The sequence below is a fragment of the Rhipicephalus microplus genome, chromosome 6 (assembly GCF_043290135.1).
Source record: "Rhipicephalus microplus isolate Deutch F79 chromosome 6, USDA_Rmic, whole genome shotgun sequence".
NCBI classification, from domain to species: Eukaryota; Metazoa; Arthropoda; class Arachnida; order Ixodida; family Ixodidae; genus Rhipicephalus; species Rhipicephalus microplus.
Genome location: NC_134705.1, coordinates 112,962,129 through 112,981,401, shown reverse-complemented (window position 1 = coordinate 112,981,401; position 19,273 = coordinate 112,962,129). Strand labels below are relative to the sequence as shown.

General features: G+C 48.3%; 1 protein-coding gene across 1 annotated transcript; it reads left to right on the top strand.

The window, feature by feature from the left end:
* The first annotated feature begins 7,966 nt into the window (after positions 1 to 7,966).
* Positions 7,967 to 18,817, top strand: LOC142764884 (iris-like). Its single transcript, XM_075865429.1, has 3 exons — positions 7,967 to 8,273; positions 10,505 to 10,761; positions 18,073 to 18,817. Exons 1-3 carry the CDS (start codon positions 7,983 to 7,985, stop codon positions 18,452 to 18,454), a joined length of 930 nt encoding a protein of 309 aa, XP_075721544.1. The 5' UTR covers positions 7,967 to 7,982; the 3' UTR covers positions 18,455 to 18,817.
* The last annotated feature ends 456 nt before the right edge of the window (positions 18,818 to 19,273 follow it).

Here is a 19,273-nt window from a genome sequence, read left to right as displayed (position 1 = left end):
GAGCTCTACTGACTAAGACGAACCTGAAAAGTGACGTCCAAATGCAAGTTGTGCGGTACTCCTCCACCGCCATGCAAAGATTTCCATGGCTAGTGCACGGTCGCTCACATGACAATCAAGTCGCATGATGTGTATGTCTGGCCCCTTCGAAGTGTGGGACAGGCTGGTCTAGTTGTGAAGCTTGTACTTGTGGTATTCCCGGTGGTGTTGCACCAAATTGAGCCTGGTGATGCGAGTCAGCTTACGTCATAGAAGGACGAAAATCTCCGTTGGTTCCACGTGGCAGTTCACGCAGTACAGTTCTCCAATAATCTGATACTGCTGGGCGCAGTCGAGTGTGATCGGACGACAAGGCGAAGCAGTTCGGGAAGCGCAGAAGTATACGGTCATTAGGAAGACGATTTTTCTTGTGGTTCTGGGGACGTCATGCATTTGACTGGTGGCCTGCAGAGAGTTTCCAATCGTCCATTCGTCCGTTTGCGGATTAGCCGGCACGCACGGCGCAATCACCTGGATAAACACCAAGTCCAACTCGGGTACTGCTCAGACCATGTGAAAGAACAACTCGATTTTGAGATGTCAACATTTCCACCTGCATAGTTTGGCCGGGAAAAGTGCGTCAGGATATGCTCACGTGGGCGTAGGCTGAGACGAATTTACTGACGACGATGTCGCTCACCGGCGTGCTTTGTGTCCTGGTCCGATTGTTCACGCAGCCATGCCATCCTCGCTGGCATGGAGTGCGAGACCGTATACCAGAGCTCACGACAGTGTTTAGAAGAATAGAACGGTTTCCTTGAGCGCTCCCGACGGACGGAAACTTCTTGCCGTGTGCATGCTGTGTCGATGCGAATGTGCTGTGTCGATGCAAGACTGTTTGGAACGCACACCGGAGCACGAGGGGAGCAGCTGCGAACTAGGAATATGCTTTATTCTGGGTTGACGATGACTTCAAGAAATGCAATTCGTGCCACTGTAGCACACGTGACTCTTCTATTGTTCAAAAAGAAGCTAGCGATGTTTTACGACGCGAAACCAAGCTGTGCTATCTCTCCTGAACTTGATTGATTTGATTTGCGGGGTATAACGTCCCAAAACCACCATATGATTATGAGAGACGCCATAGTAGAGGACTCCGGAAATTTCGACCAACTGGGGTTCTTTAACGTACACCCAAATCTGAGCACACGGGCCTACAACAATTCCGCCTCCATCGGTAATGCAGCCGCCGCAGCCGGGATTCGATCCCGCGAACTGTGGGTCAGCAGCCCAGTACCTTAGCCACTAGACCACCGTAGCGGGGCATCTCTCCTGAACTTGCCAGAAATTAGTGCAGCTGTCTGAGTGCGGAAACATCGCCTTTTGATTTTGACCCGCCGGCGCTTAAAAATGCAGACGTGCCCCGCATCCATGGCACCGGGCCGAGACAAAGCGAAAAAAGCGCGCGCAGCGTCCGTCTGCTGCACGAGGCGGGGTGTAGACAGCGGCGGAAATGATGCGCCTGTATTTAAATGCGCGATACCGGAATTGAAGACCAACTTAGACATTCATTTCTTAAAAACCTAATTGACCTATGGTCGTATAATTCGGCGGCCCACTTGGTAGCAAGGGTTGGAACAGGCTTCACGTGTGCTCATAGACTCCATGCATCCTTAACCAAGGCGTTGCCGATACCGTGACCTCCATTAGAATTACCGGTGGTGGCTTGCTACCATTTCGAACTGCTACACCGTGGATGGGAAAACCGTATTTCCGATGCTAGCATCACCTTTTAAGCTACGAAATGTTGACTGTGGCACCGCGCCTCCTGCTCCATTGGCACAGTGCCACTGGTTTGTCATCTTTGCGGTCAGTATGAAAGCACGGAGTGCGCCGTCCGCTCCTTTCATTTGGCGACAAAAACGGCAGCAGGCTACGTGCGTGCTTGCCAATGCTTCGCATCTTTTACGCAGGTTAAGAATCAGTCTATTTCTTACTTTCGCTGCTCTTGACGCTGCTGTCATTGGTGTCATCTAAATCCCTTTGTATTTCTAACATGTTTGTTTGAAGGACGTTGAAGGAGATCAGGCAATTCTGTGATTATTAGAAGGGTGAGGCTATACATCAGTTCAGAGATTTCAGGGAAGCAATCGAGTGAGACTTTCTCGAGGATATAAGGAGTACTAAAACTACGGCAAACAAGCAACATTGAGAAATCAGAAATAAAATGAAATCCCTGAGGCCTTCAAATGCTAAATTAAAGCTGCAGTGTTGTGGTCTCGCATGGCAGATAAATGAACACGAGAACAGGATACTTCTGTCTGAACAGTTTTTCGAAGAGTAAATGCCGATATTAAAGGCGTTGCAAACGAATCACCCGAAAATAGACTTTAAAAGGTCATGAAAACTGGGAAAACAGTGCGCGCGCCATTTGTTGCGACTAATATCAAACGAGCGCAGAGTTCCAACGGCACACAACTAAGGCAACAAAAAAATGTGGTTGTGCAGTTCGAGCAGAGGCAATGACGGGATAACTATTTGACGAATGCGAGTTGCGTAATCGCGAAGTATTCTTATCTCGACATCGATGCTCGGTCAGCGGCGTTCTCAAATGAATATCTGTGCACGGAATTGAAACGACTAATTGGTCAGGCTACGGCACGCAAGTGCGAGACTGGTTGGAGAAATGTGTAGATTCGCGATGGAAAACCCTTTGAACTGCAGACTGAAAACGCAAACGCGGCGAGGATCAAAATTGTAAGCATGGGACGATGCAAACAAATCGAACACTTCTTTGTGAAAGCGGTGCGCAGGAAAAAGTAGTTTGTGTTGTACGCCCAAATATAATGGCGCCGCTGTAAAACGGGAACTTAGATTGCCTGTTCCATTAACACCAAAACACCTATGTCATGGGTGTTTTGATTTCTAAAAACCCGCATATTGTAGTCTGTTTGATATACGGAAAACACCCTTAAGGGTGCAAACTTGCTTACAGTGTGCGGCTCTCGTCGATGCGGCCAGATTTAGAAAATATGCTCTGCTATTGCTTACCACAAATATCTTTCTTCCTTCAATTTTAACTCCTTCCATTCTCTTAGAGCAGAATAGGGTGTAAAAAAAGGTGGACAGATTTAGCATTCACAAGAGTGCGACGTGGAATCCCAACTCTTAATACATGCACAGAGTTGATCTGATTATTTTTACACTTGACGTTATTTCAGCAGTAAAAAGCAACACTTCGCTTTGTTTGTTCGTTTGTAGCCCGGAATTCATGGCACATACCCACTTTGGGGGATTGGCCAAGAAAACATATAGAATTATATTGACGATAAGTGTGCTATTGCTTTCAAAAAAGAAAAAACAAATATGTGGAAGGAAGACAGTATAGTTTAAAAAACAAAGATTCAGGAAGTGAAGGAAGAAACAAGAAAATGATCACTAATATAATAATTATACCCTGATTTTGGGACTGATCAGACAGTTAAGTTTGCCAAACCGGAATAATTTATGATGTGTGTGAGTTAAGAAACTTTATGTTAACCAGCGGATTCATGTCTCAGATTTATCCACATTTTAAAAATCAATTCCGCGCCACTTTTATTTTAATTATTTTTAAAGTGGGCCTTATGTTGAAATGCGTTTAGTGTCTTGAAATAAATTACCGCATCGAATACATCGCTTTGGCAAATTCCCAAAACGGAGGCACCAAAATTTGGAACACTTTCTGTGGTTTAAATTTAGACCTAGCTTCGCAAACCGAATAGCTAGAAGTCTTTTTCTAATTACTGCGTAGTTACGACACAAGATAAATTAATGTTCAATAGTTTCTGATTCTTCGCAGAACGAACACTTCGCTGGACTGCCACCGTTTCTTTTTTTTTCTTGGTCACAAAAAGAACTACAGAAATGATACTGCGGCAACATTGTACGTACCAATCATTTCGAATAAATTGTTATCGATTGGGGCTTCTGTGCTAGTAAATTTGTACGGGAATATACGCACGCATGCTCTAGAGAAATTCCTATGCGAGTGAAGTAGGTTTATTTTATTCGTTAAACGCTAGTAGTTTATATGTTATGCCCCACTGGTAGATTCATTTTTGATTATTTGGAAGGTTATGGCATGTTTCAGGCAAAAATAAATTCATTTAAATTAACCAATCATTCTAGTTGACTTGGTAATTTCTGGCCCTTCAAATGTTTCAGACTATATGATGCACTCGACACTTGGCCGATCGCCCTGAACGGCAGATGCCAATCACCCAGGATCATCATCATAACCGTTTGGGTAAGAGGACATAAGCTCGATTATTCGAGCCCCAGCCTGCCACCTTCTACCGTGTCTCTTTGGTTAATTGGCCAAGAATATTTCCGATAGGAAGATTCAATTGCCTCCTCGTGATTCCTTACAGCTTAAAAAATGTAATCATCAATAATGCCATTTCATTTTTTTATTTTTGGGATCACCCAACATTTTTCAAACATTATTGAACAATTCACGACAGTGAATACGTGCCTTAGAGTAGAAGAAAAGCAAACAAATTTCGGCGAGGCACGAGAACAGGCCTCGTACGCGCGAGGACAGTGAAGAAGAAGCGTCCTTCGCTGCTGGCCGGCACGCGCACAGAGTCGTTGTTCCTGGAACGAGAACAAGGAACAGCCGTCGCAATGCGTCACCGTGGGTCCTCCCCGTGGTCTTTTGTCAACAAGGACGACTACATGTCCGACTCGGCGGAAGAGTACGTCCCCGCGGCTAGGTCCTCGAGTCACCACCGCAGCAGGCCACGGCGCCGAAGGTCGTCGTCGTCCTTCTCGTCCAGCAGGTCGCGTCGCGGAAGTCACCCGCCCGACTCGCTGATGTCGCATCACTCCAGCATCTCATCCTCAATGACGTCGTCAACGTCGGTGGCTTCGCGATGATCGCGCACGTCGCTGCGACGCGGTGCCACCTCGGCGCGCAAAAGAGACGACGACCTCTCATCCGAAATGGACAGCACCGATGAGGACGTCGAAACCAAGAGGTATCGTACGCGTCGCTATTGTGAGTGTAATTTGACTGAACAAATTAGCTGTGGCAATTCACGTACGGCTGAATAGCGCAAGAAAAGATAGTCGTTCGTGTGCTCGACGTCAGCGCATATCTACAAATCTGCCCACAGTGGGACAGGACAGTTTTGCCGCACAACCACACACATGCCCACTAGAGGAACAGGTGTCGTATGCTCACCGCCACTTAATACAATAAAGAAGACGCCAGGTGAACACCATATAGGCTCCGTTGGATCATTTACGACAGGTCTAAATTATGGTCATGTTTCCACAATGGCAGTTAAGGACCACTGACGAAGCCTTGCAACAACAGCTTACTTTCTACCGGCCCCCACACCATGGAAGGTCTATTCCGACAGACTGTGTAATGAGCAACGCAACACTGCTTCATTTTCAATTTCCCATCAGTTGAGAAGCGTATATATCAGACTCTACCAATTATGTCTCTGTTCTTGCATTTCGATAGAAGCAAAATGATTAAGGCCTGTGCATAGTTATGTGCAAATTTTGGAAACCCAAGTGATCAGAATGCGCAACGGAGCTGTGTGGAAACCCGCAAGCTGGCGGAAGGTTGAAGAAAGAAAAATAAAACAACTACCCGATTGTAGCACGAAGCCACTTGAGTATCCGCATGATTTGAAAGAAGGAAAATCTTCTTAGTTGCCGGAAAATTTGTCTTGGTCCGGAGACACCTGACCAGGATGAATTTTTCTGCAACAAATAAGCTTTTATTTGAGAATTCATAAGGACTTTCTTGGTGCCTCGTGCTACAATATAGTGGGTGTCTCCTTTCCCTTTCTTGGTTAGAAATTCTGGAAACCTCCGCTACACCATCTCACGTATCATTGCAGTTATTATCGTCAAACTAGAGCGATTTTTATAGGTTGTTGGGCTAGTCGGTTCACGAATTTCGAAAAAAGCTTAAAGTGCGCAAGGACCACAGGTCGAAGAGACTTCACTGCTTCATATGTATGTTCCTGTTTCAGCTAGTCATTCTCACGCACTATTTGTTCTTTTTGATCTACTCCCTTGCCGAGTCCCCAGAACACACACATCGTCAGTGATCACTGCACAGTAAGGTGTATTCGCTCTCACTCCTCCCAGGTTGCGCGAGCCATCCTTTAACATGGCTCCCGAGATGAGCGGCTGCTTGCTGCAGTTCGCGGTGGACGTGTGCCGCAAGCTTCGGGAGGGCGGTGACACGCGCAACCTGCTGGTGTCGCCCCTGCTGCTCGCCGGAATGCTGGTGATGCTCCAGCAAAACTTGCGTTGGGTCTAGTTGGTACATAGCACAAAAAAAGAAGTTAACTTCTTTGGCGCAAACAATACGGAAAAAAGGAAAACAGAAGGCGAGGAAAGAAACAATCTGTTTCTTCAATCTGTTTCTTCAATCTGGCGTCAATCTGTTTCTTTCCTCGCCTTCTGTTTTCCTTTTTTCCGTATTGTTTGCGCCAAAGAAGTTAACTTCTTTTTTTGTGCTGGTGATGCTGCTGCATGGCTGCGCGACTCGCACGTGCGCCTCGGCGGCCGCCCTGGGCAAGGCCCTGCACGTGCACTGGGCGCCGTTCTGCATGGCTCGCTCTTACGACCGCGTGGCTCGCGCCACGCTGGCGCCCTTCCGGAGGCCCAGGCTTCACGCGCAGCGCTTCACCTATACCATCTTTATGACTCTCTTCCACGATGACAGAGTGCCGCTCGCCTGCTCCTACTACCAGATGCAGGTATACCTCGGCTCTCCTTTGTCGAACGTAAGCTTGAAGGGCTCCCGAATGACCTAGAGGTCATAATTAAGTTGTGCTGTTGGAATTGTGAATGAGTCTACAACGAGCGGCAGCCGTCAGAGTTTTTCGGAACGATGCCGTAATAGCGGAGTTACGCGCATCTGGTAATACAGAGGGCCCTCGCTCATTTCGCTTTTTCCTTCACTCGTCCGCTTGCCTGTACTTCTTGTCGAGTGTTCCTTCTCACCGTACGAAAAGGATGAGCTACACGGGTGCATGCATGCGAGTGAACAAACAGGTGTTCTACGTGAGGAGCAGGCCACATGTTGGTGTTACGGAAAAGGGTGAGGAATGCCGAAAGGCATGGAGTGGGAAAGGAACTTTTTTTTTCCTTTTGTCAGCCGCAAGCAGCTGGTGGAGCTGCCGCGTTTAGCATTGTTGATCGCGCCGATATTATGAACTCAATGTGCGCTTGCTTGAGTTGTTAGATATCAGAGGTGGTTTATGCGCCTTTGAACACTTGAGAGAAGCGCAAATAAACGAAAACTGCAGATATCTTAGCTGACATCAAGCAATAAATGAATCTAGGCGTGTCCCGTAATGTCTGGAATAGACAACTGGTGGAGTGTACGTGCTGCACAATGGCTACGAAGGTATGGAAAACGTAGGCATAGAAGGCAGAGAGTTAGACGCAGTTCGAGGATGTTTGCAGAGGCAGGGATAAAATGGAATGAGTTCGCAGAGGATAAGGTACACTGGAGATAATTAGGAGAGCCCCCGTCCTTCCGTGTGAATAACGCACGCTGCTAATGATTATGATTACTACTTATTTTACATCAATGTAATAGATTTGCTTTCATTTTCAAACAAGGGTTTCATAGGTCCTTTTCCAAGTGAAGCAGGCCCGATGTTCGGTGATGGCTATGGGTTCTGAAGAGTTTGTAACATGTGAAACAGTTCGTGCTTAACTTTCCGTTCTTTAATATTGCATATATGTACTAAGAATAGATGGCTTAATTTCTGTATATTGAAAGAGAGAGAGAAAGGGCAGCGAGGGAAGGCAGAGAGGTTAACCAAGCGTTGGGTTGGTTGGCTACTCTGCACTTGTGTAGGAAAGAAGTAGTAATAGAAAAGAATAGAGAAGAAAGAAGAGCGAGAAAGAGGTGGATGAACAATCTGAAACTACCCAACATGTTCTTAACGCTCCCTTCAGGAGCGCCTGTCGTACCTGTGATGAGACGCAACTTCGCGCACGACGCGGAGCAGTGTCGCCTCTCGATGGACGCCCTGGCCCGCGCCGTATCTTCATACTCCTTCAAGCCGGGTGCTGACGTCTTCCCGCGGGGCTCAATGAACGAGCACAGCCTGGTCGTCCTGCTTTCCTGCATCCGGCTGGAAGGATCATGGAAACACTCGTTCCAGCAAGTCAGCGGAGACTTCCACGAGACGCCCGAGGCCACCGTCATCGCGTCCATAATGCGACATATGGGCTCCTTCCGCATGTGCCGCTCCTCGGAGCTTGAGGTACGTGACTTCCTGCGTGTCATCTTTATACACCGTCGCTGCCAATAATATGCGTTTACAGCCAACGGTACGCCATCGTTGTCGTCTTTACAGGAAGGCTTAGCCACTATTCCATGTTTGCTCGAAATGAGGGGCTTCGTTGCCGTCCTCATATGATGGCGGTTCGAATATTGAATGTCGCGCGGATACGATGCACCTTTGCTGGCACCCGCATATGTTGACTTTGCCAACACTGGTTTTGTATTAGCTTGATTGGACATTCACTGGGCCACCGTTTGCTAACCTATAAACACTGGCCCATTATGCTGTGCTGCCAGGAAGTGTACTTTCTTCCCTATATATTCAAGCAGTCCTGTCTGCTCGTTCATTGTTTCAAGAGCAGGGATATGGCTGCGCTGATTTTTGATGATAATTGTGACTTGAGAATCCCTGATGTCACATACCTAGAATTGTTGCTTTTCACGCCTAAACCAAAGAAGACCAGGGACTGAAATTGCTTCCGATAATCACCATATAATCATGACTACGCAGGTCAAAGGCCTCTTCTACTATCCGTCAATCAACCAGGTCTCTGCTCTCCGCTTCCACGCCATACCTGCGAACCATGACTTCTTTGCGCAAACACATACACGGACACAAGGAAAAGAGGCAAACAACACGGGCGTAATCTCACAACTGGTTAATTTTTAACAACGAACTATACTTATATCTTCACGTAGCCCAAACGCCCCCCCATCGGTGAATCCAGGCACAAACGAGATAACCTAAAGAAAGCTTGTTCAGCGCTACGTCATGATAAGAACCACAAAACAACAAAAATTGAAGAGATCACGCATCTGCAGACGGATTGTTGCAAGTGCCTTTCAAAAAGTCAAATTCTTTATCGGACATGGTGACGGAAGCTTGGCTAACACAATTGTTTTGTGGTTATTATCATGACGTAGCGCTGAACAAGCTTTCTTTAGGTTATCTCGTTTGTGCCTGGATTCACTGATGGGGGGGGCGTTTGGGCTACGTGAAGATATAAGTACAGTTTGTTGTTCAAAATAAACCAGTTGTGAGATTGCGCCCGTGTTGTTTGCCTCTTTTCCTTGTGTCCGTGTATGTGTTTGCGCAAAGAAGTCATGGATGAGTACCAACTCGCCCAACTTTCAGTACTGTTGATACCTGCGAACATTTTAATCTCGTCGGCCCTAGTAACTTTGTCTCTCGTTTATGCGTTTGCCCTCTCTGGGAATTCAGTATGTTATCCCTAATGACCAGCGTATATGCTGCCTACACGCTACATGCTCGGCCCTGTCCAATTATTTTTCTTGATTTCACAAGGTATTCTTAACCCGGTTTGTTCCCTGATCCACACTGTCCTCTTTTTGTCTCTTAAGGTTACACCTATCACTTCTCTTTCCATCGCTCGCTGCGTCATCCTTAATTTAAGCTGAACACGCTTTGTAAGCCTTCACGTTTCTACTACGCAGGTAAGTACCGGCAATATGCAGATGTTATATACCGTTCTCTTCACGGTTAGTGGCAGATTAACATTCATGATTTGAGAGTGCTTGCCAAACGTGCTCCACCCCGTTCCTATTATTCTAGTTACTTCAATCTCATGGTTTATCTCCGCGGTTACTACCTGCCCTAAGTAGATGTACTTTTTCACAACTTCGAGTGTACTGCTACCTATCTCGAAGGGCTGTTTCCTCTGAGGTAGTTGTACATACTTCCAATAATACCTTCCCTTAAACTAGTTGATATGCCCTCGGATGAATGTAGTGTGACTTAGATCAACAGATGAGGCACGTATCTCCTGTCTGTATCTATCCGTGTCTCCCTTCTTTGTCTAAGTCGCCGTGCAAGGCAAGCCGTGCTCAGAAAAAAACGCAATTCCGCCCTTCCTGTGTGCTCGCCTAAGTTTGTATTGCACACCGACAGCGCGAATATCCTATCTCTGAGTGAAGCCTGATCAATGGGCAAACTATTTGAGATATATGGCTTTTCAGTCAGCCCCTTCGTTACTATTTCTATCTTCTTCACAGACTTTATGTGAGACCTATAAAGGCATAGTAATACGTGGGCGCGAGAAACGTGAGGAAAAAAAAAGACAAGATGGCACTAGCGCTGTGTTATTCTTCCATTTTGTCTGTCTTGTTTTTGCGCTGTTTATTAACATTTAGTTATGCCAACAAGCCTTACTTACAATCTTTTGAACCTTTGAAAACTTCCCCGTGCCGCAGGTGACGGTGTTGGAGCTACCGTACGAAAACCGCGACGTGTCGTTGGTGATACTGCTGCCGCAACGCCTCGACGGTCTGGCGGCGCTCGAGAAGCGCGTCACGGCCGCCCGCTTGCTTCACTGCGTGGCACGACTTGAGGAGCGGCACAACATGACCGTCCACTTGCCCAGGCTCAAGCTCAAGAGCGTCACCGACCTTGGGCCCGTGCTCAAGGACATGGGTCTGGGCGTGCTCTTCACAGACGAGGCGAACCTCAGGTGCGCATTACCCCACTGTGGTGCAGGGGCGGTACTTTGTCTCGGTGACCGAACAGAGAGTACGGGCTCAACACTGGCCTAAACTCAATCGGGAAGTTAAGCATTATTTACGTAATACTTCCAAAACGTGTCACGAATACCAGCGTCCTAAAGCACCAGCTGCTTTTCTGAAACCCGTTGCCCCTCGAACGCAACCTTTTTCAACAAATAAACACGGACCTGCTCGAACCTTTCCCCAAGTTTGGTGATGGCAACCGCTGGATTGTACTCGGCGAGAACTCGCCGTTAGTGTGAAGAAAGTCCGCTCTTTGTCAAGTTCTTTAGGGCCGTGGGCTGCAGAGCGAGGTTTGGGGCATGGGTTCTATTCCAAGATACGAAAATTTTTCTCTTTTTTTAAAGACGATAGTCTTTCTTTGGGACCTTGGATGCAAAACATTTGGTCTGTCTGTTTGTCCACCCTTAAGGATACCCTAAAAGGCACCAAAGAGACCAGATGATACCTTAAACGGCTGACCCCTTCCGCAGCACCCACCAATGTTGCTCAAGATTCAGCGTTCATACTTGTGCAATTGTGAGTTAAACAGCAATTATTGCGCATATCTGAGGCACCATAACAACTCATGTATATTCTGTGTGTGCGTCTTTTACTAAAAAAGGCATATATAAGTAATTCTAAGGACCATAGCGTATATCACGCTGTGCTGACAGTGTAACGCTTGCACGAAAAGGCAAGTGTTTTCGACGCTTTGCTACGTAGACATGGTGGTGGCACCTACCCGTCGCCTTGCGTTCTACTCCTTATCACCTCGGATACGGGCGCGCACACCGCGCGCTTCGTTTTCCAAAATAACTGCCAGATAGTGCTCATGTCTCACGTGTGACATGACTTGATGCGCTCGTCCACCTCCGCTGCACGATCGAGGCACTCTAACGCATTGCCTCCAGAATACCATTTACCTATTTCTTGCACAGAATATCAAATAAATGTTTTCCTCACTCTCTCCACACAATTCGACGACATTTTCAGATTAACATGCAGACACGGGGCCGGTTTTCTTTGTCCTTCACTCGTGTTCATTTCAGTATGTCATAATCGTGACCGAAACAGTAAATTTTTGGTGTAACCCAGCATAAAACACTTTTCGTGTTACAAATTGACCACCATTCCCCCTCCTGAATTTATTGTCCATCGAAGCTGTATAAAACGATACTGATTGGAGGCGGAGGTGGGGGTAGGCTTGTTTCATTTTTACTTTCTATTATGACAAGTGATAAATGCTTTGTGGTCACCGTAGTAGCCGTGATTGGCTCCACGTCTTTTTTTCAGCAAGCCGAATTTGTTTCCTTGGATTAACTATTGTTTTCACGCTGTTTTTCTGGTGTTTTTATTTCCTTGGTCTACCCGTGGCACTCTTAGAAGGAACTGAGTGAGTCCTTTGACGGGTCTCCTTTTTAAGTATGAAAACAGGAAACGTGTGCCGGTAAAAATAACGGCCATTTGACGTCATTTGACACGTCCATGAAAAGCGCAAAGCAGCTTCCATAGAGTTTGTCACAAAATACCAAGAGGGGAGTCTGGTGCTAGAGAGCTGCTTGATGCCAGGGAATGACGGTATATGTGAGCTTCGAACTTGACTCGGATTTGTATTGTTCATCCAGTCGAGCCCAGGCACTCCGAAGACGTGTCTAGTTGCAAAGCGTTCCTTGCGTCAAGACGGTTAATTTCTTATTAAACGATTGCGTATTGAGCTACTTATTGAGCTACCGCACCACAAGACCAGAGTAAGTCAACACTCCCGTTCATCGGACAAGCCGCAGGATCAGGGAATATCCACCTGAAGCTGACCATACAGTTCACCCCAGTATGATGAGCACGTCTTTTCAAACCACTTTAACAGGTACGGAAAACACCCCGGTGACTCGGTACACCCTCGAAAGTCCACAGGTTCCGAGACCGTTTCATGGCACCGAGCTCAAATACGTCGAGCACTGGTTGGTCGACTTCGAACGCGTGGCTGCTTTCAACGACTGGAACGACGCGACCAAACTACGGTGTGTGTATTTCTATTTGGAGGATGGAGCACGTACCTGGTACCTGAATCACGAGGAACAGATGACATCGGAGCCCGAATTCCGACGCCGGCTGTTAGATACTTACAGAAGTGCTGATCGCCCCGAACGAGCGGAGTGAGCGATCCAGGCCCGCATCCAGATGCCCAATGAAACTGTCATGACCTATGTGGAAGATATGACGCACCTGTTCCGACGGGCTGATCCGAGTATGACAGAAGAAAAGAAGTTGCGTCACCTGATGCGGGGAGTTAAGGAGCAGCTTTTCGCTGGCCTTGTACGGAGCCCTCCGAACACGGTCGCCGAGTTTTTGCCCGAAGCCGTCGCGATAGAAAAGATGCTTCAGCATCGATACACCCTGTATGAGCGGCAAGTGAACACGTCCACTGCTCAAGTTCTGACGACTTTTGGGAGCAACACCGAGTGTCTGCGCGACCTTATCCGCTCTATAGTACGCGAGGAGCTGCAAAAGGCTGCCCCACCACCACTACCTACGGTGAGTTCCATTGCAAGCATCGTCAGGCACGAGCTGCATCATACCCTTCGTGACCCTGTGAGTCTGGATAACGCCACACCCGCCCCGGCTGACTACCACCGTGCTACCTATGCGGAAGCCTTGAAGCGCCCAGCTTCCTCTTCGCCGCTGTTTGTTCAAGCACCTCCTATGGTTTCACTTCAGCCGGCGCAGCCTCTACGGTCCTACGAGAACACACGCACGCCCCCACTCCTCGTTTACGCCAGCCCTGTGAATCTTGCGCAACAACCAGCACCCTACGTCGACGACAGACGTGCTTCGCCTCGGAAATCTGATGTTTGGCGCACTCCTGATCGCCGACCTTTGTGCTTCCACTGCGGTGAAGCGGACCATTTGTACCGCCACTGTCCATACCGCCACCTCGGGCTGCGCGGCTTTTCAGTATATTCAGCGCCTCCTCGGTATGGCCAGCGACCCCGGGACATTGAGGACTACCTGGCTCAACAGCGCATGCCACCGCCTTCTGGACGGCAGCCGCGCTCACCGTCGCCGAAGCGCTTTTCATCTTCGCCAAAGCGCCATGCTGGCGCACGTTCCCCCAATCCCCGCCGGGAAAACTAACGCAAGCGACCCTTGGAGGCGAGGTCGCTGGCAGTCGACGTGCTGAAAACCTCCGATCGGCGCTAACAGTAAAGGGTCTAGATTCGACTGAGCGATATGTGCGGCTTTCTCTGGATATACCGGTGCTGATAGACGGCTATGCAGTAGGTGCTTTAGTTGATACCGGGGCTGACTATTCGATACTAAGCGGGAAAATGACCAGACTACTAAAGAAGGTAATCATGCCCCGGCATGGCTCCGTGATTCGAACGGCTGGTGGCCACACCGTCTCTCCGCTTGGAACCTGCACGAGTAGAGTTCGGGTCTGCGGTTATACTTTTGTAGAAGTTTCCTTGTGTTCCGTGAATGTTCACGCGACGTTATTCTTGGTGTTGACTTCCTGCAGGAGTATAGAGCTGTCATTGATCTTCAAGAGAATCGCATCACCTTCTCAGCCGACCGAGCAATCGACAAGCAGGACGACCAGCAACGTGCCGACGTTCTTCGCGTTTCTGCTGAAAGTATAACGCTTCCTCCAAGAGCCAGTGTTATTGTCGACGTCACATGCTGTGGATTGCGAAATGGTGAAGCGATTGCAGAAAGTAATTTTGAACACCTGCTGACAAAAGGTGTTTATGTGGCTAGGAGTATCATACAGCTACGTGATGGCCGATCTCAACTGCTCGTTACAAATTTCAGCAACGAACACCGACACCTTTTCTGTGGCACTTCGTTAGCATTTGCAGATTAATTAGGAACCGTTCTCGTCGGACGCAGTGAACGCCGCCGATACGTCTCTAAACAATATCGATATTAATTCTAACCTCAAACCAGAAAACCAGACAGCACTGCAAAAACTCTTGCTTGCATTCAAGTCATGCTTCGCTGCTTCCTCTAAGGTGCGCGAGACTTCAATCACTAGGCACAGAATCGTCACACACGACGACGCCCGCCCAGTACACCAACAGCCTTACCGTGTGTCAGCGAGGGAACGAGAAGCCATTCGTACGCAAGTTCGAGAAATGCTTGACGACGGCATCATCGAGCCTTCCAACAGTGCGTGGTCCTCTCCAGTCGTCCTAGTCAAGAAGAAAGACGAAACACTACGTTTTTGCGTCGATTACCGAAAGCTGAACAGCGTGACTAAAAATGACGTGTACCCACTGCCACGCATCGACGACTCGTTAGACAGAGTACGCCGCGCCCACTATTTTTCCTCTTAGAATTTAAAAAGCGGGTACAGGCAAATTGAGGTTGACGAGCGAGACCGCGAGAAAACTGCCTTTGTTACCCCTGATGGCCTGTATGAATTTCGAGTCCTTCCTTTTGGTTTGTGCTCAGCGCCCGACACCTTTCAGCGAATGATGGACATTGTGCTTACTGGTCTGAAGTGGCAAACTTGTCTCGTATACCTTGATGATGATGTCGTTTTTTCTGAAACCTTCCAGCAACATCTTGACCGCTTCAGGAGTGTGCTACAGGCTATTCATTGAGCAGATCTTACAATCAAACCGCAGAAGTGTCACTTTGGTTATGAAGAGCTCAAATTCCTTGGCCATGTAGTCGATGCGAAAGGAGTCCGACCCGACCCCGACAAACTTGCCGCTGTAGCCGCGTTTCCGCATCCTACAGACAAAAAGACTGTTATGCGCTTTCTGGGCTTGTGCGCCTACTATCGACAATTTATTAGAGGGTTTTCGAAGATAGCGGAACCCTTGACTCGCCTTACACGCGACGACACACCGATTGTATGGGCTACCGAACAACAGGCTGTTTTTCCCGAGCTACGACAGCGGATGCAGTCAGCCCCGGTTCTTGTGCATTTTGACGATGATTCAGACACAGAGGTGCACACTGACGCCAGTAACATCGACCTCGGCGCAGTGCTCGTCCAGCATCAACACGGCAAAGAACGAGCCATAGCCTATGCCAGCCGCTCACTGTCCCGTACCGAGGTGAATTACACGACCACAGAGAAAGAGTGTCTCGCAGTAGTGTGGGTGATCACAAAGTTTCGCCCGTACCTCTATGGTCGTCCATTTAAAGTGGTGACGGACCACCATGCCCTCTGCTGGTTGGTAAACGTTCGTGATCCCTCTGGACGACTGGCCCATGGAGCTTGCGTCTACAGGAATTTGAAGTTACCATCGTATATAAGTCTGGACGTAAGCATGAAGACACTGATACGCTGTAGCGTGCACCCATACCTTTAGTCAATCACTACGAAGAGGGCGATGACGGTTTCCTGGGCGCCCTTAGCTCATCTGACTTGACCAGACGCCAGCAAGAAGATGAAGAGATTCGACCGCTCATCGACTATCTGGAGGGTCATAGCGCCGTTATACCTCGCCATCTATCTCGCGTCGTGACGTCTTTCTGGCTCCGAGATAATGTCCTGTACAAAAAAACGCCCGTTCTACGAGCCGTGCTTACCTCCTCGTCGTTCCGAAGGACATGCGGGACGAAGTCCTCTCCGCGTGTCATGACGAGCCCACATCTGGTCATCTAGGTTACTCGCGAACGCTCGCCAGAGTAAGTGAGGCGTACTACTGGCCCGGATTTCGGCAAGCGTGAAGCAGTACGTCAAAAGCTGTCGTGAATGCCAGCGTCGAAAGTCGCCACCAACAAGCCGGCTGGAGTACTTCAGCCTATTGATCCACCCCACAAGCCATTTGACCAAGTCGGCATGGACATTCCCGGCCCATTTCCTTTATCGTCCGATGGCAACAAATGGGTCATTGTTGCAACTGACTATTTGACCCGCTATGCAGAGACACAGGCGATACCACGAGCCACGGCTTCTGAGGTAGCACAGTTCTTCATGTGCCACATTGTTCTGCGCCACGGTGCTCCATCTACAGTGATAACCGACAGAGGAACAGCGTTCACTGCACAGCTTATTGATGAAGTTTTTCGACTGAGTAACAATAGGCATCGAACGACGACTGCTTACCATCCGCAGAGCAACGGCTTAACCGAGCGACTAAATAAGACAGTCACAAACATGATCTCCATGTACATCGACGTCCAACACAAAACATGGGATCGCATTTTGCCTTATGTGACGTTTGCTTGTAACACCGCCGTTCAAGAAACACCCCGATTTACACCGTTTCGCCTTCTTTACGGCCGCGAATTTACGACGATGCTGGATGCGATGCTTCCTTGTGAAGGCGCTGATCAATTAACAACTGACGCAGAAGAATTTGCAGAGCGTGCCGAGGAAACTCGCCAGCTCTCCCGGCTACACATTGGTCAGCAGCAACAGGTCGATGCACGACGTTACAATATGCGTCACAATGACGTGTCTTACAGTCCGGAAGACCAAGATTGGGTTTGGACCCCTGTTCGACGCCGTGGCCCCTCCGAAAAGTTGCTGAGCAGATACTTTGGTCCGTATAAAGTATTACGCCGCGTGAGCGAAGTAAACTACGAAGTGGTTCCGGACGCTACGTCGTCACGACGAAAACAACCGACCTCTGACATGGTTCACGTGGTGCGCAAGAAGCCTTATTTTGCGCGTTCCTAAAAGACCATGTTTCCTGTGTTTTTTATTTGTGCTCCGACAATTGCCTCATCATTGATGAACTTATCGCGTCTAACATTTGATTATTGGTGCCCTTTTTCATTGTTTAACCTACCTTGTTTTGGTTTTTTTCAATAACTTTACAGCATCGGGACGATGCTCTTTCTTTTTTTGTTGAGGAGGAATATTGCCACCTCCTTCTAGTAGTGGGTCGTATGCCAAGGTGAAGGCTCACACGACAGAGAAGAAAAGTGCGCGTGCCCCCCCCCCCCCTCCAGCTCTGGCAAACAAGCCCAACCGACGCGCTTGTTTAGAGCCCTGTTGCTCAGACGTCAATAAACCTTGCCGACACCCCCTGGAGCGACGTGACAATATTATGCGTATACCGTCATTCTCAGCACTCTAGCAGCGCCCTTAAAAAAATTGAGTGGCGCCAGATTAGCACGGTGGAGCCAGATTTTCCTCTGGGTATTCTTGCGAGAATCTATGGCAGCTGCAGCATGATCTTACCCGGGAACACATAGGTTCCGATTGCCGCCCTCACGTGGCTTTTCATTGCCTCTTTGATCGGCCCCCTTTGATAAAGGAAAAACGAACGCGCGTCCCAACGTTACTCGTGCGTCCTCCGTTTCACACTCAGGTACCTGAGCAAGGCGGAAGGCGCTCACCTATCGGGCGCACGTCACGTAGCCGTTCTGCACGCCAACCGGAAAGGTGCTGTGGAATCGTACAACGATGTCTCGCCTCCTCCAATCAGTCGCGACGTTGTCAGTGGGACGGTTACTCCACCGTCGGCGTCTGCCAGTTGTCCCACCAGTACTACGCCGGAAGGGGCGCTGTCTCCGTCGTCTCCTTCCTCCCCGACAGCCGACTCTTCCAGCGGCATGAACACCAGCACCGCTCTCGACGAGCCGTCCCGCTCCACATCGCACTTCGTGGTCGATCGGCCCTTCATGCTGCTCATGCTCAAGAGAAGACCCGACGTCGTTCTCCTGCTCGGCACCGTCAAGAAGCTCGTCTAGTTCCACAGAGACCTGACGGTATATGTCAGATACGCAATCGCTGCATTGCGTCAGCGTGCAACCTCAACACCTGGCTCGTAAATGCATTGCGCGCAATGCGGTATCATCTTGACGTCAGAGTGCTTCGTAAGCAATTTGTTTTATCGAACCTAATTAAGGCACAGCCAGAGTGTAACACTGAACAAAAACAGTTACATATGATTGTAGTATCAAGGAATGTTCTATCGCTGCATAGAAATTATTTTTTATTGATTTATATTTTTAGGCTTGTTTGGTTGAGCTTACTCAGTGGGTCTACTCTCTTAGTTCACTTCTACAATGACACTACTAGTCTTACATTCATCATATTGGAAAATTTTCTTGATCCCGTCAATAAAATAAATTCGTGTAGCTAAAACACTCTGTGGTTCTCCCTATACTTTTTTCTGCGATTACTGAATCGCTTACTTTTTCTGCGATTACAGTTCTGCCTATTGTATTTTCTAAACCAGAATACGGGTACAGGGAAATCTGAGCTCTCTGCTACCCACTTAACTTATAGCACATCTGCGCCTACCGCAAGTTATACTCAGTCAGCAGGAACGAAAGTTAAATTTTTTTATTCACCTTTAGGCGTTCGGCTGCGACACACCTACTTCCTTCTGTTGCTTTGCACGTGTCGTTATGCGAATGGAACAAAAACGTACCAGTACATGTATTTCACAACTTCCGAGGTCAAAACGACAGAAAATCTTATTCCCTGAGTGTCGAACTGTATGGTGCATCGCAACAACTTGTATCATTTCACGTCACACGAAATTGGTAAATAAAATTCCTACA

Bases quoted from the DNA above. Each gene is read 5' to 3' on its own strand.
- LOC142764884 (XM_075865429.1), top strand. From the start codon at position 7,983: ATGAGACGCAACTTCGCGCACGACGCGGAGCAGTGTCGCCTCTCGATG. The intron at 8,274-10,504 runs GTACGTGACTTC...CCCGTGCCGCAG, and splicing joins GCCGCTCCTCGGAGCTTGAG to GTGACGGTGTTGGAGCTACC. The intron at 10,762-18,072 runs GTGCGCATTACC...TTTCACACTCAG, and splicing joins ACAGACGAGGCGAACCTCAG to GTACCTGAGCAAGGCGGAAG.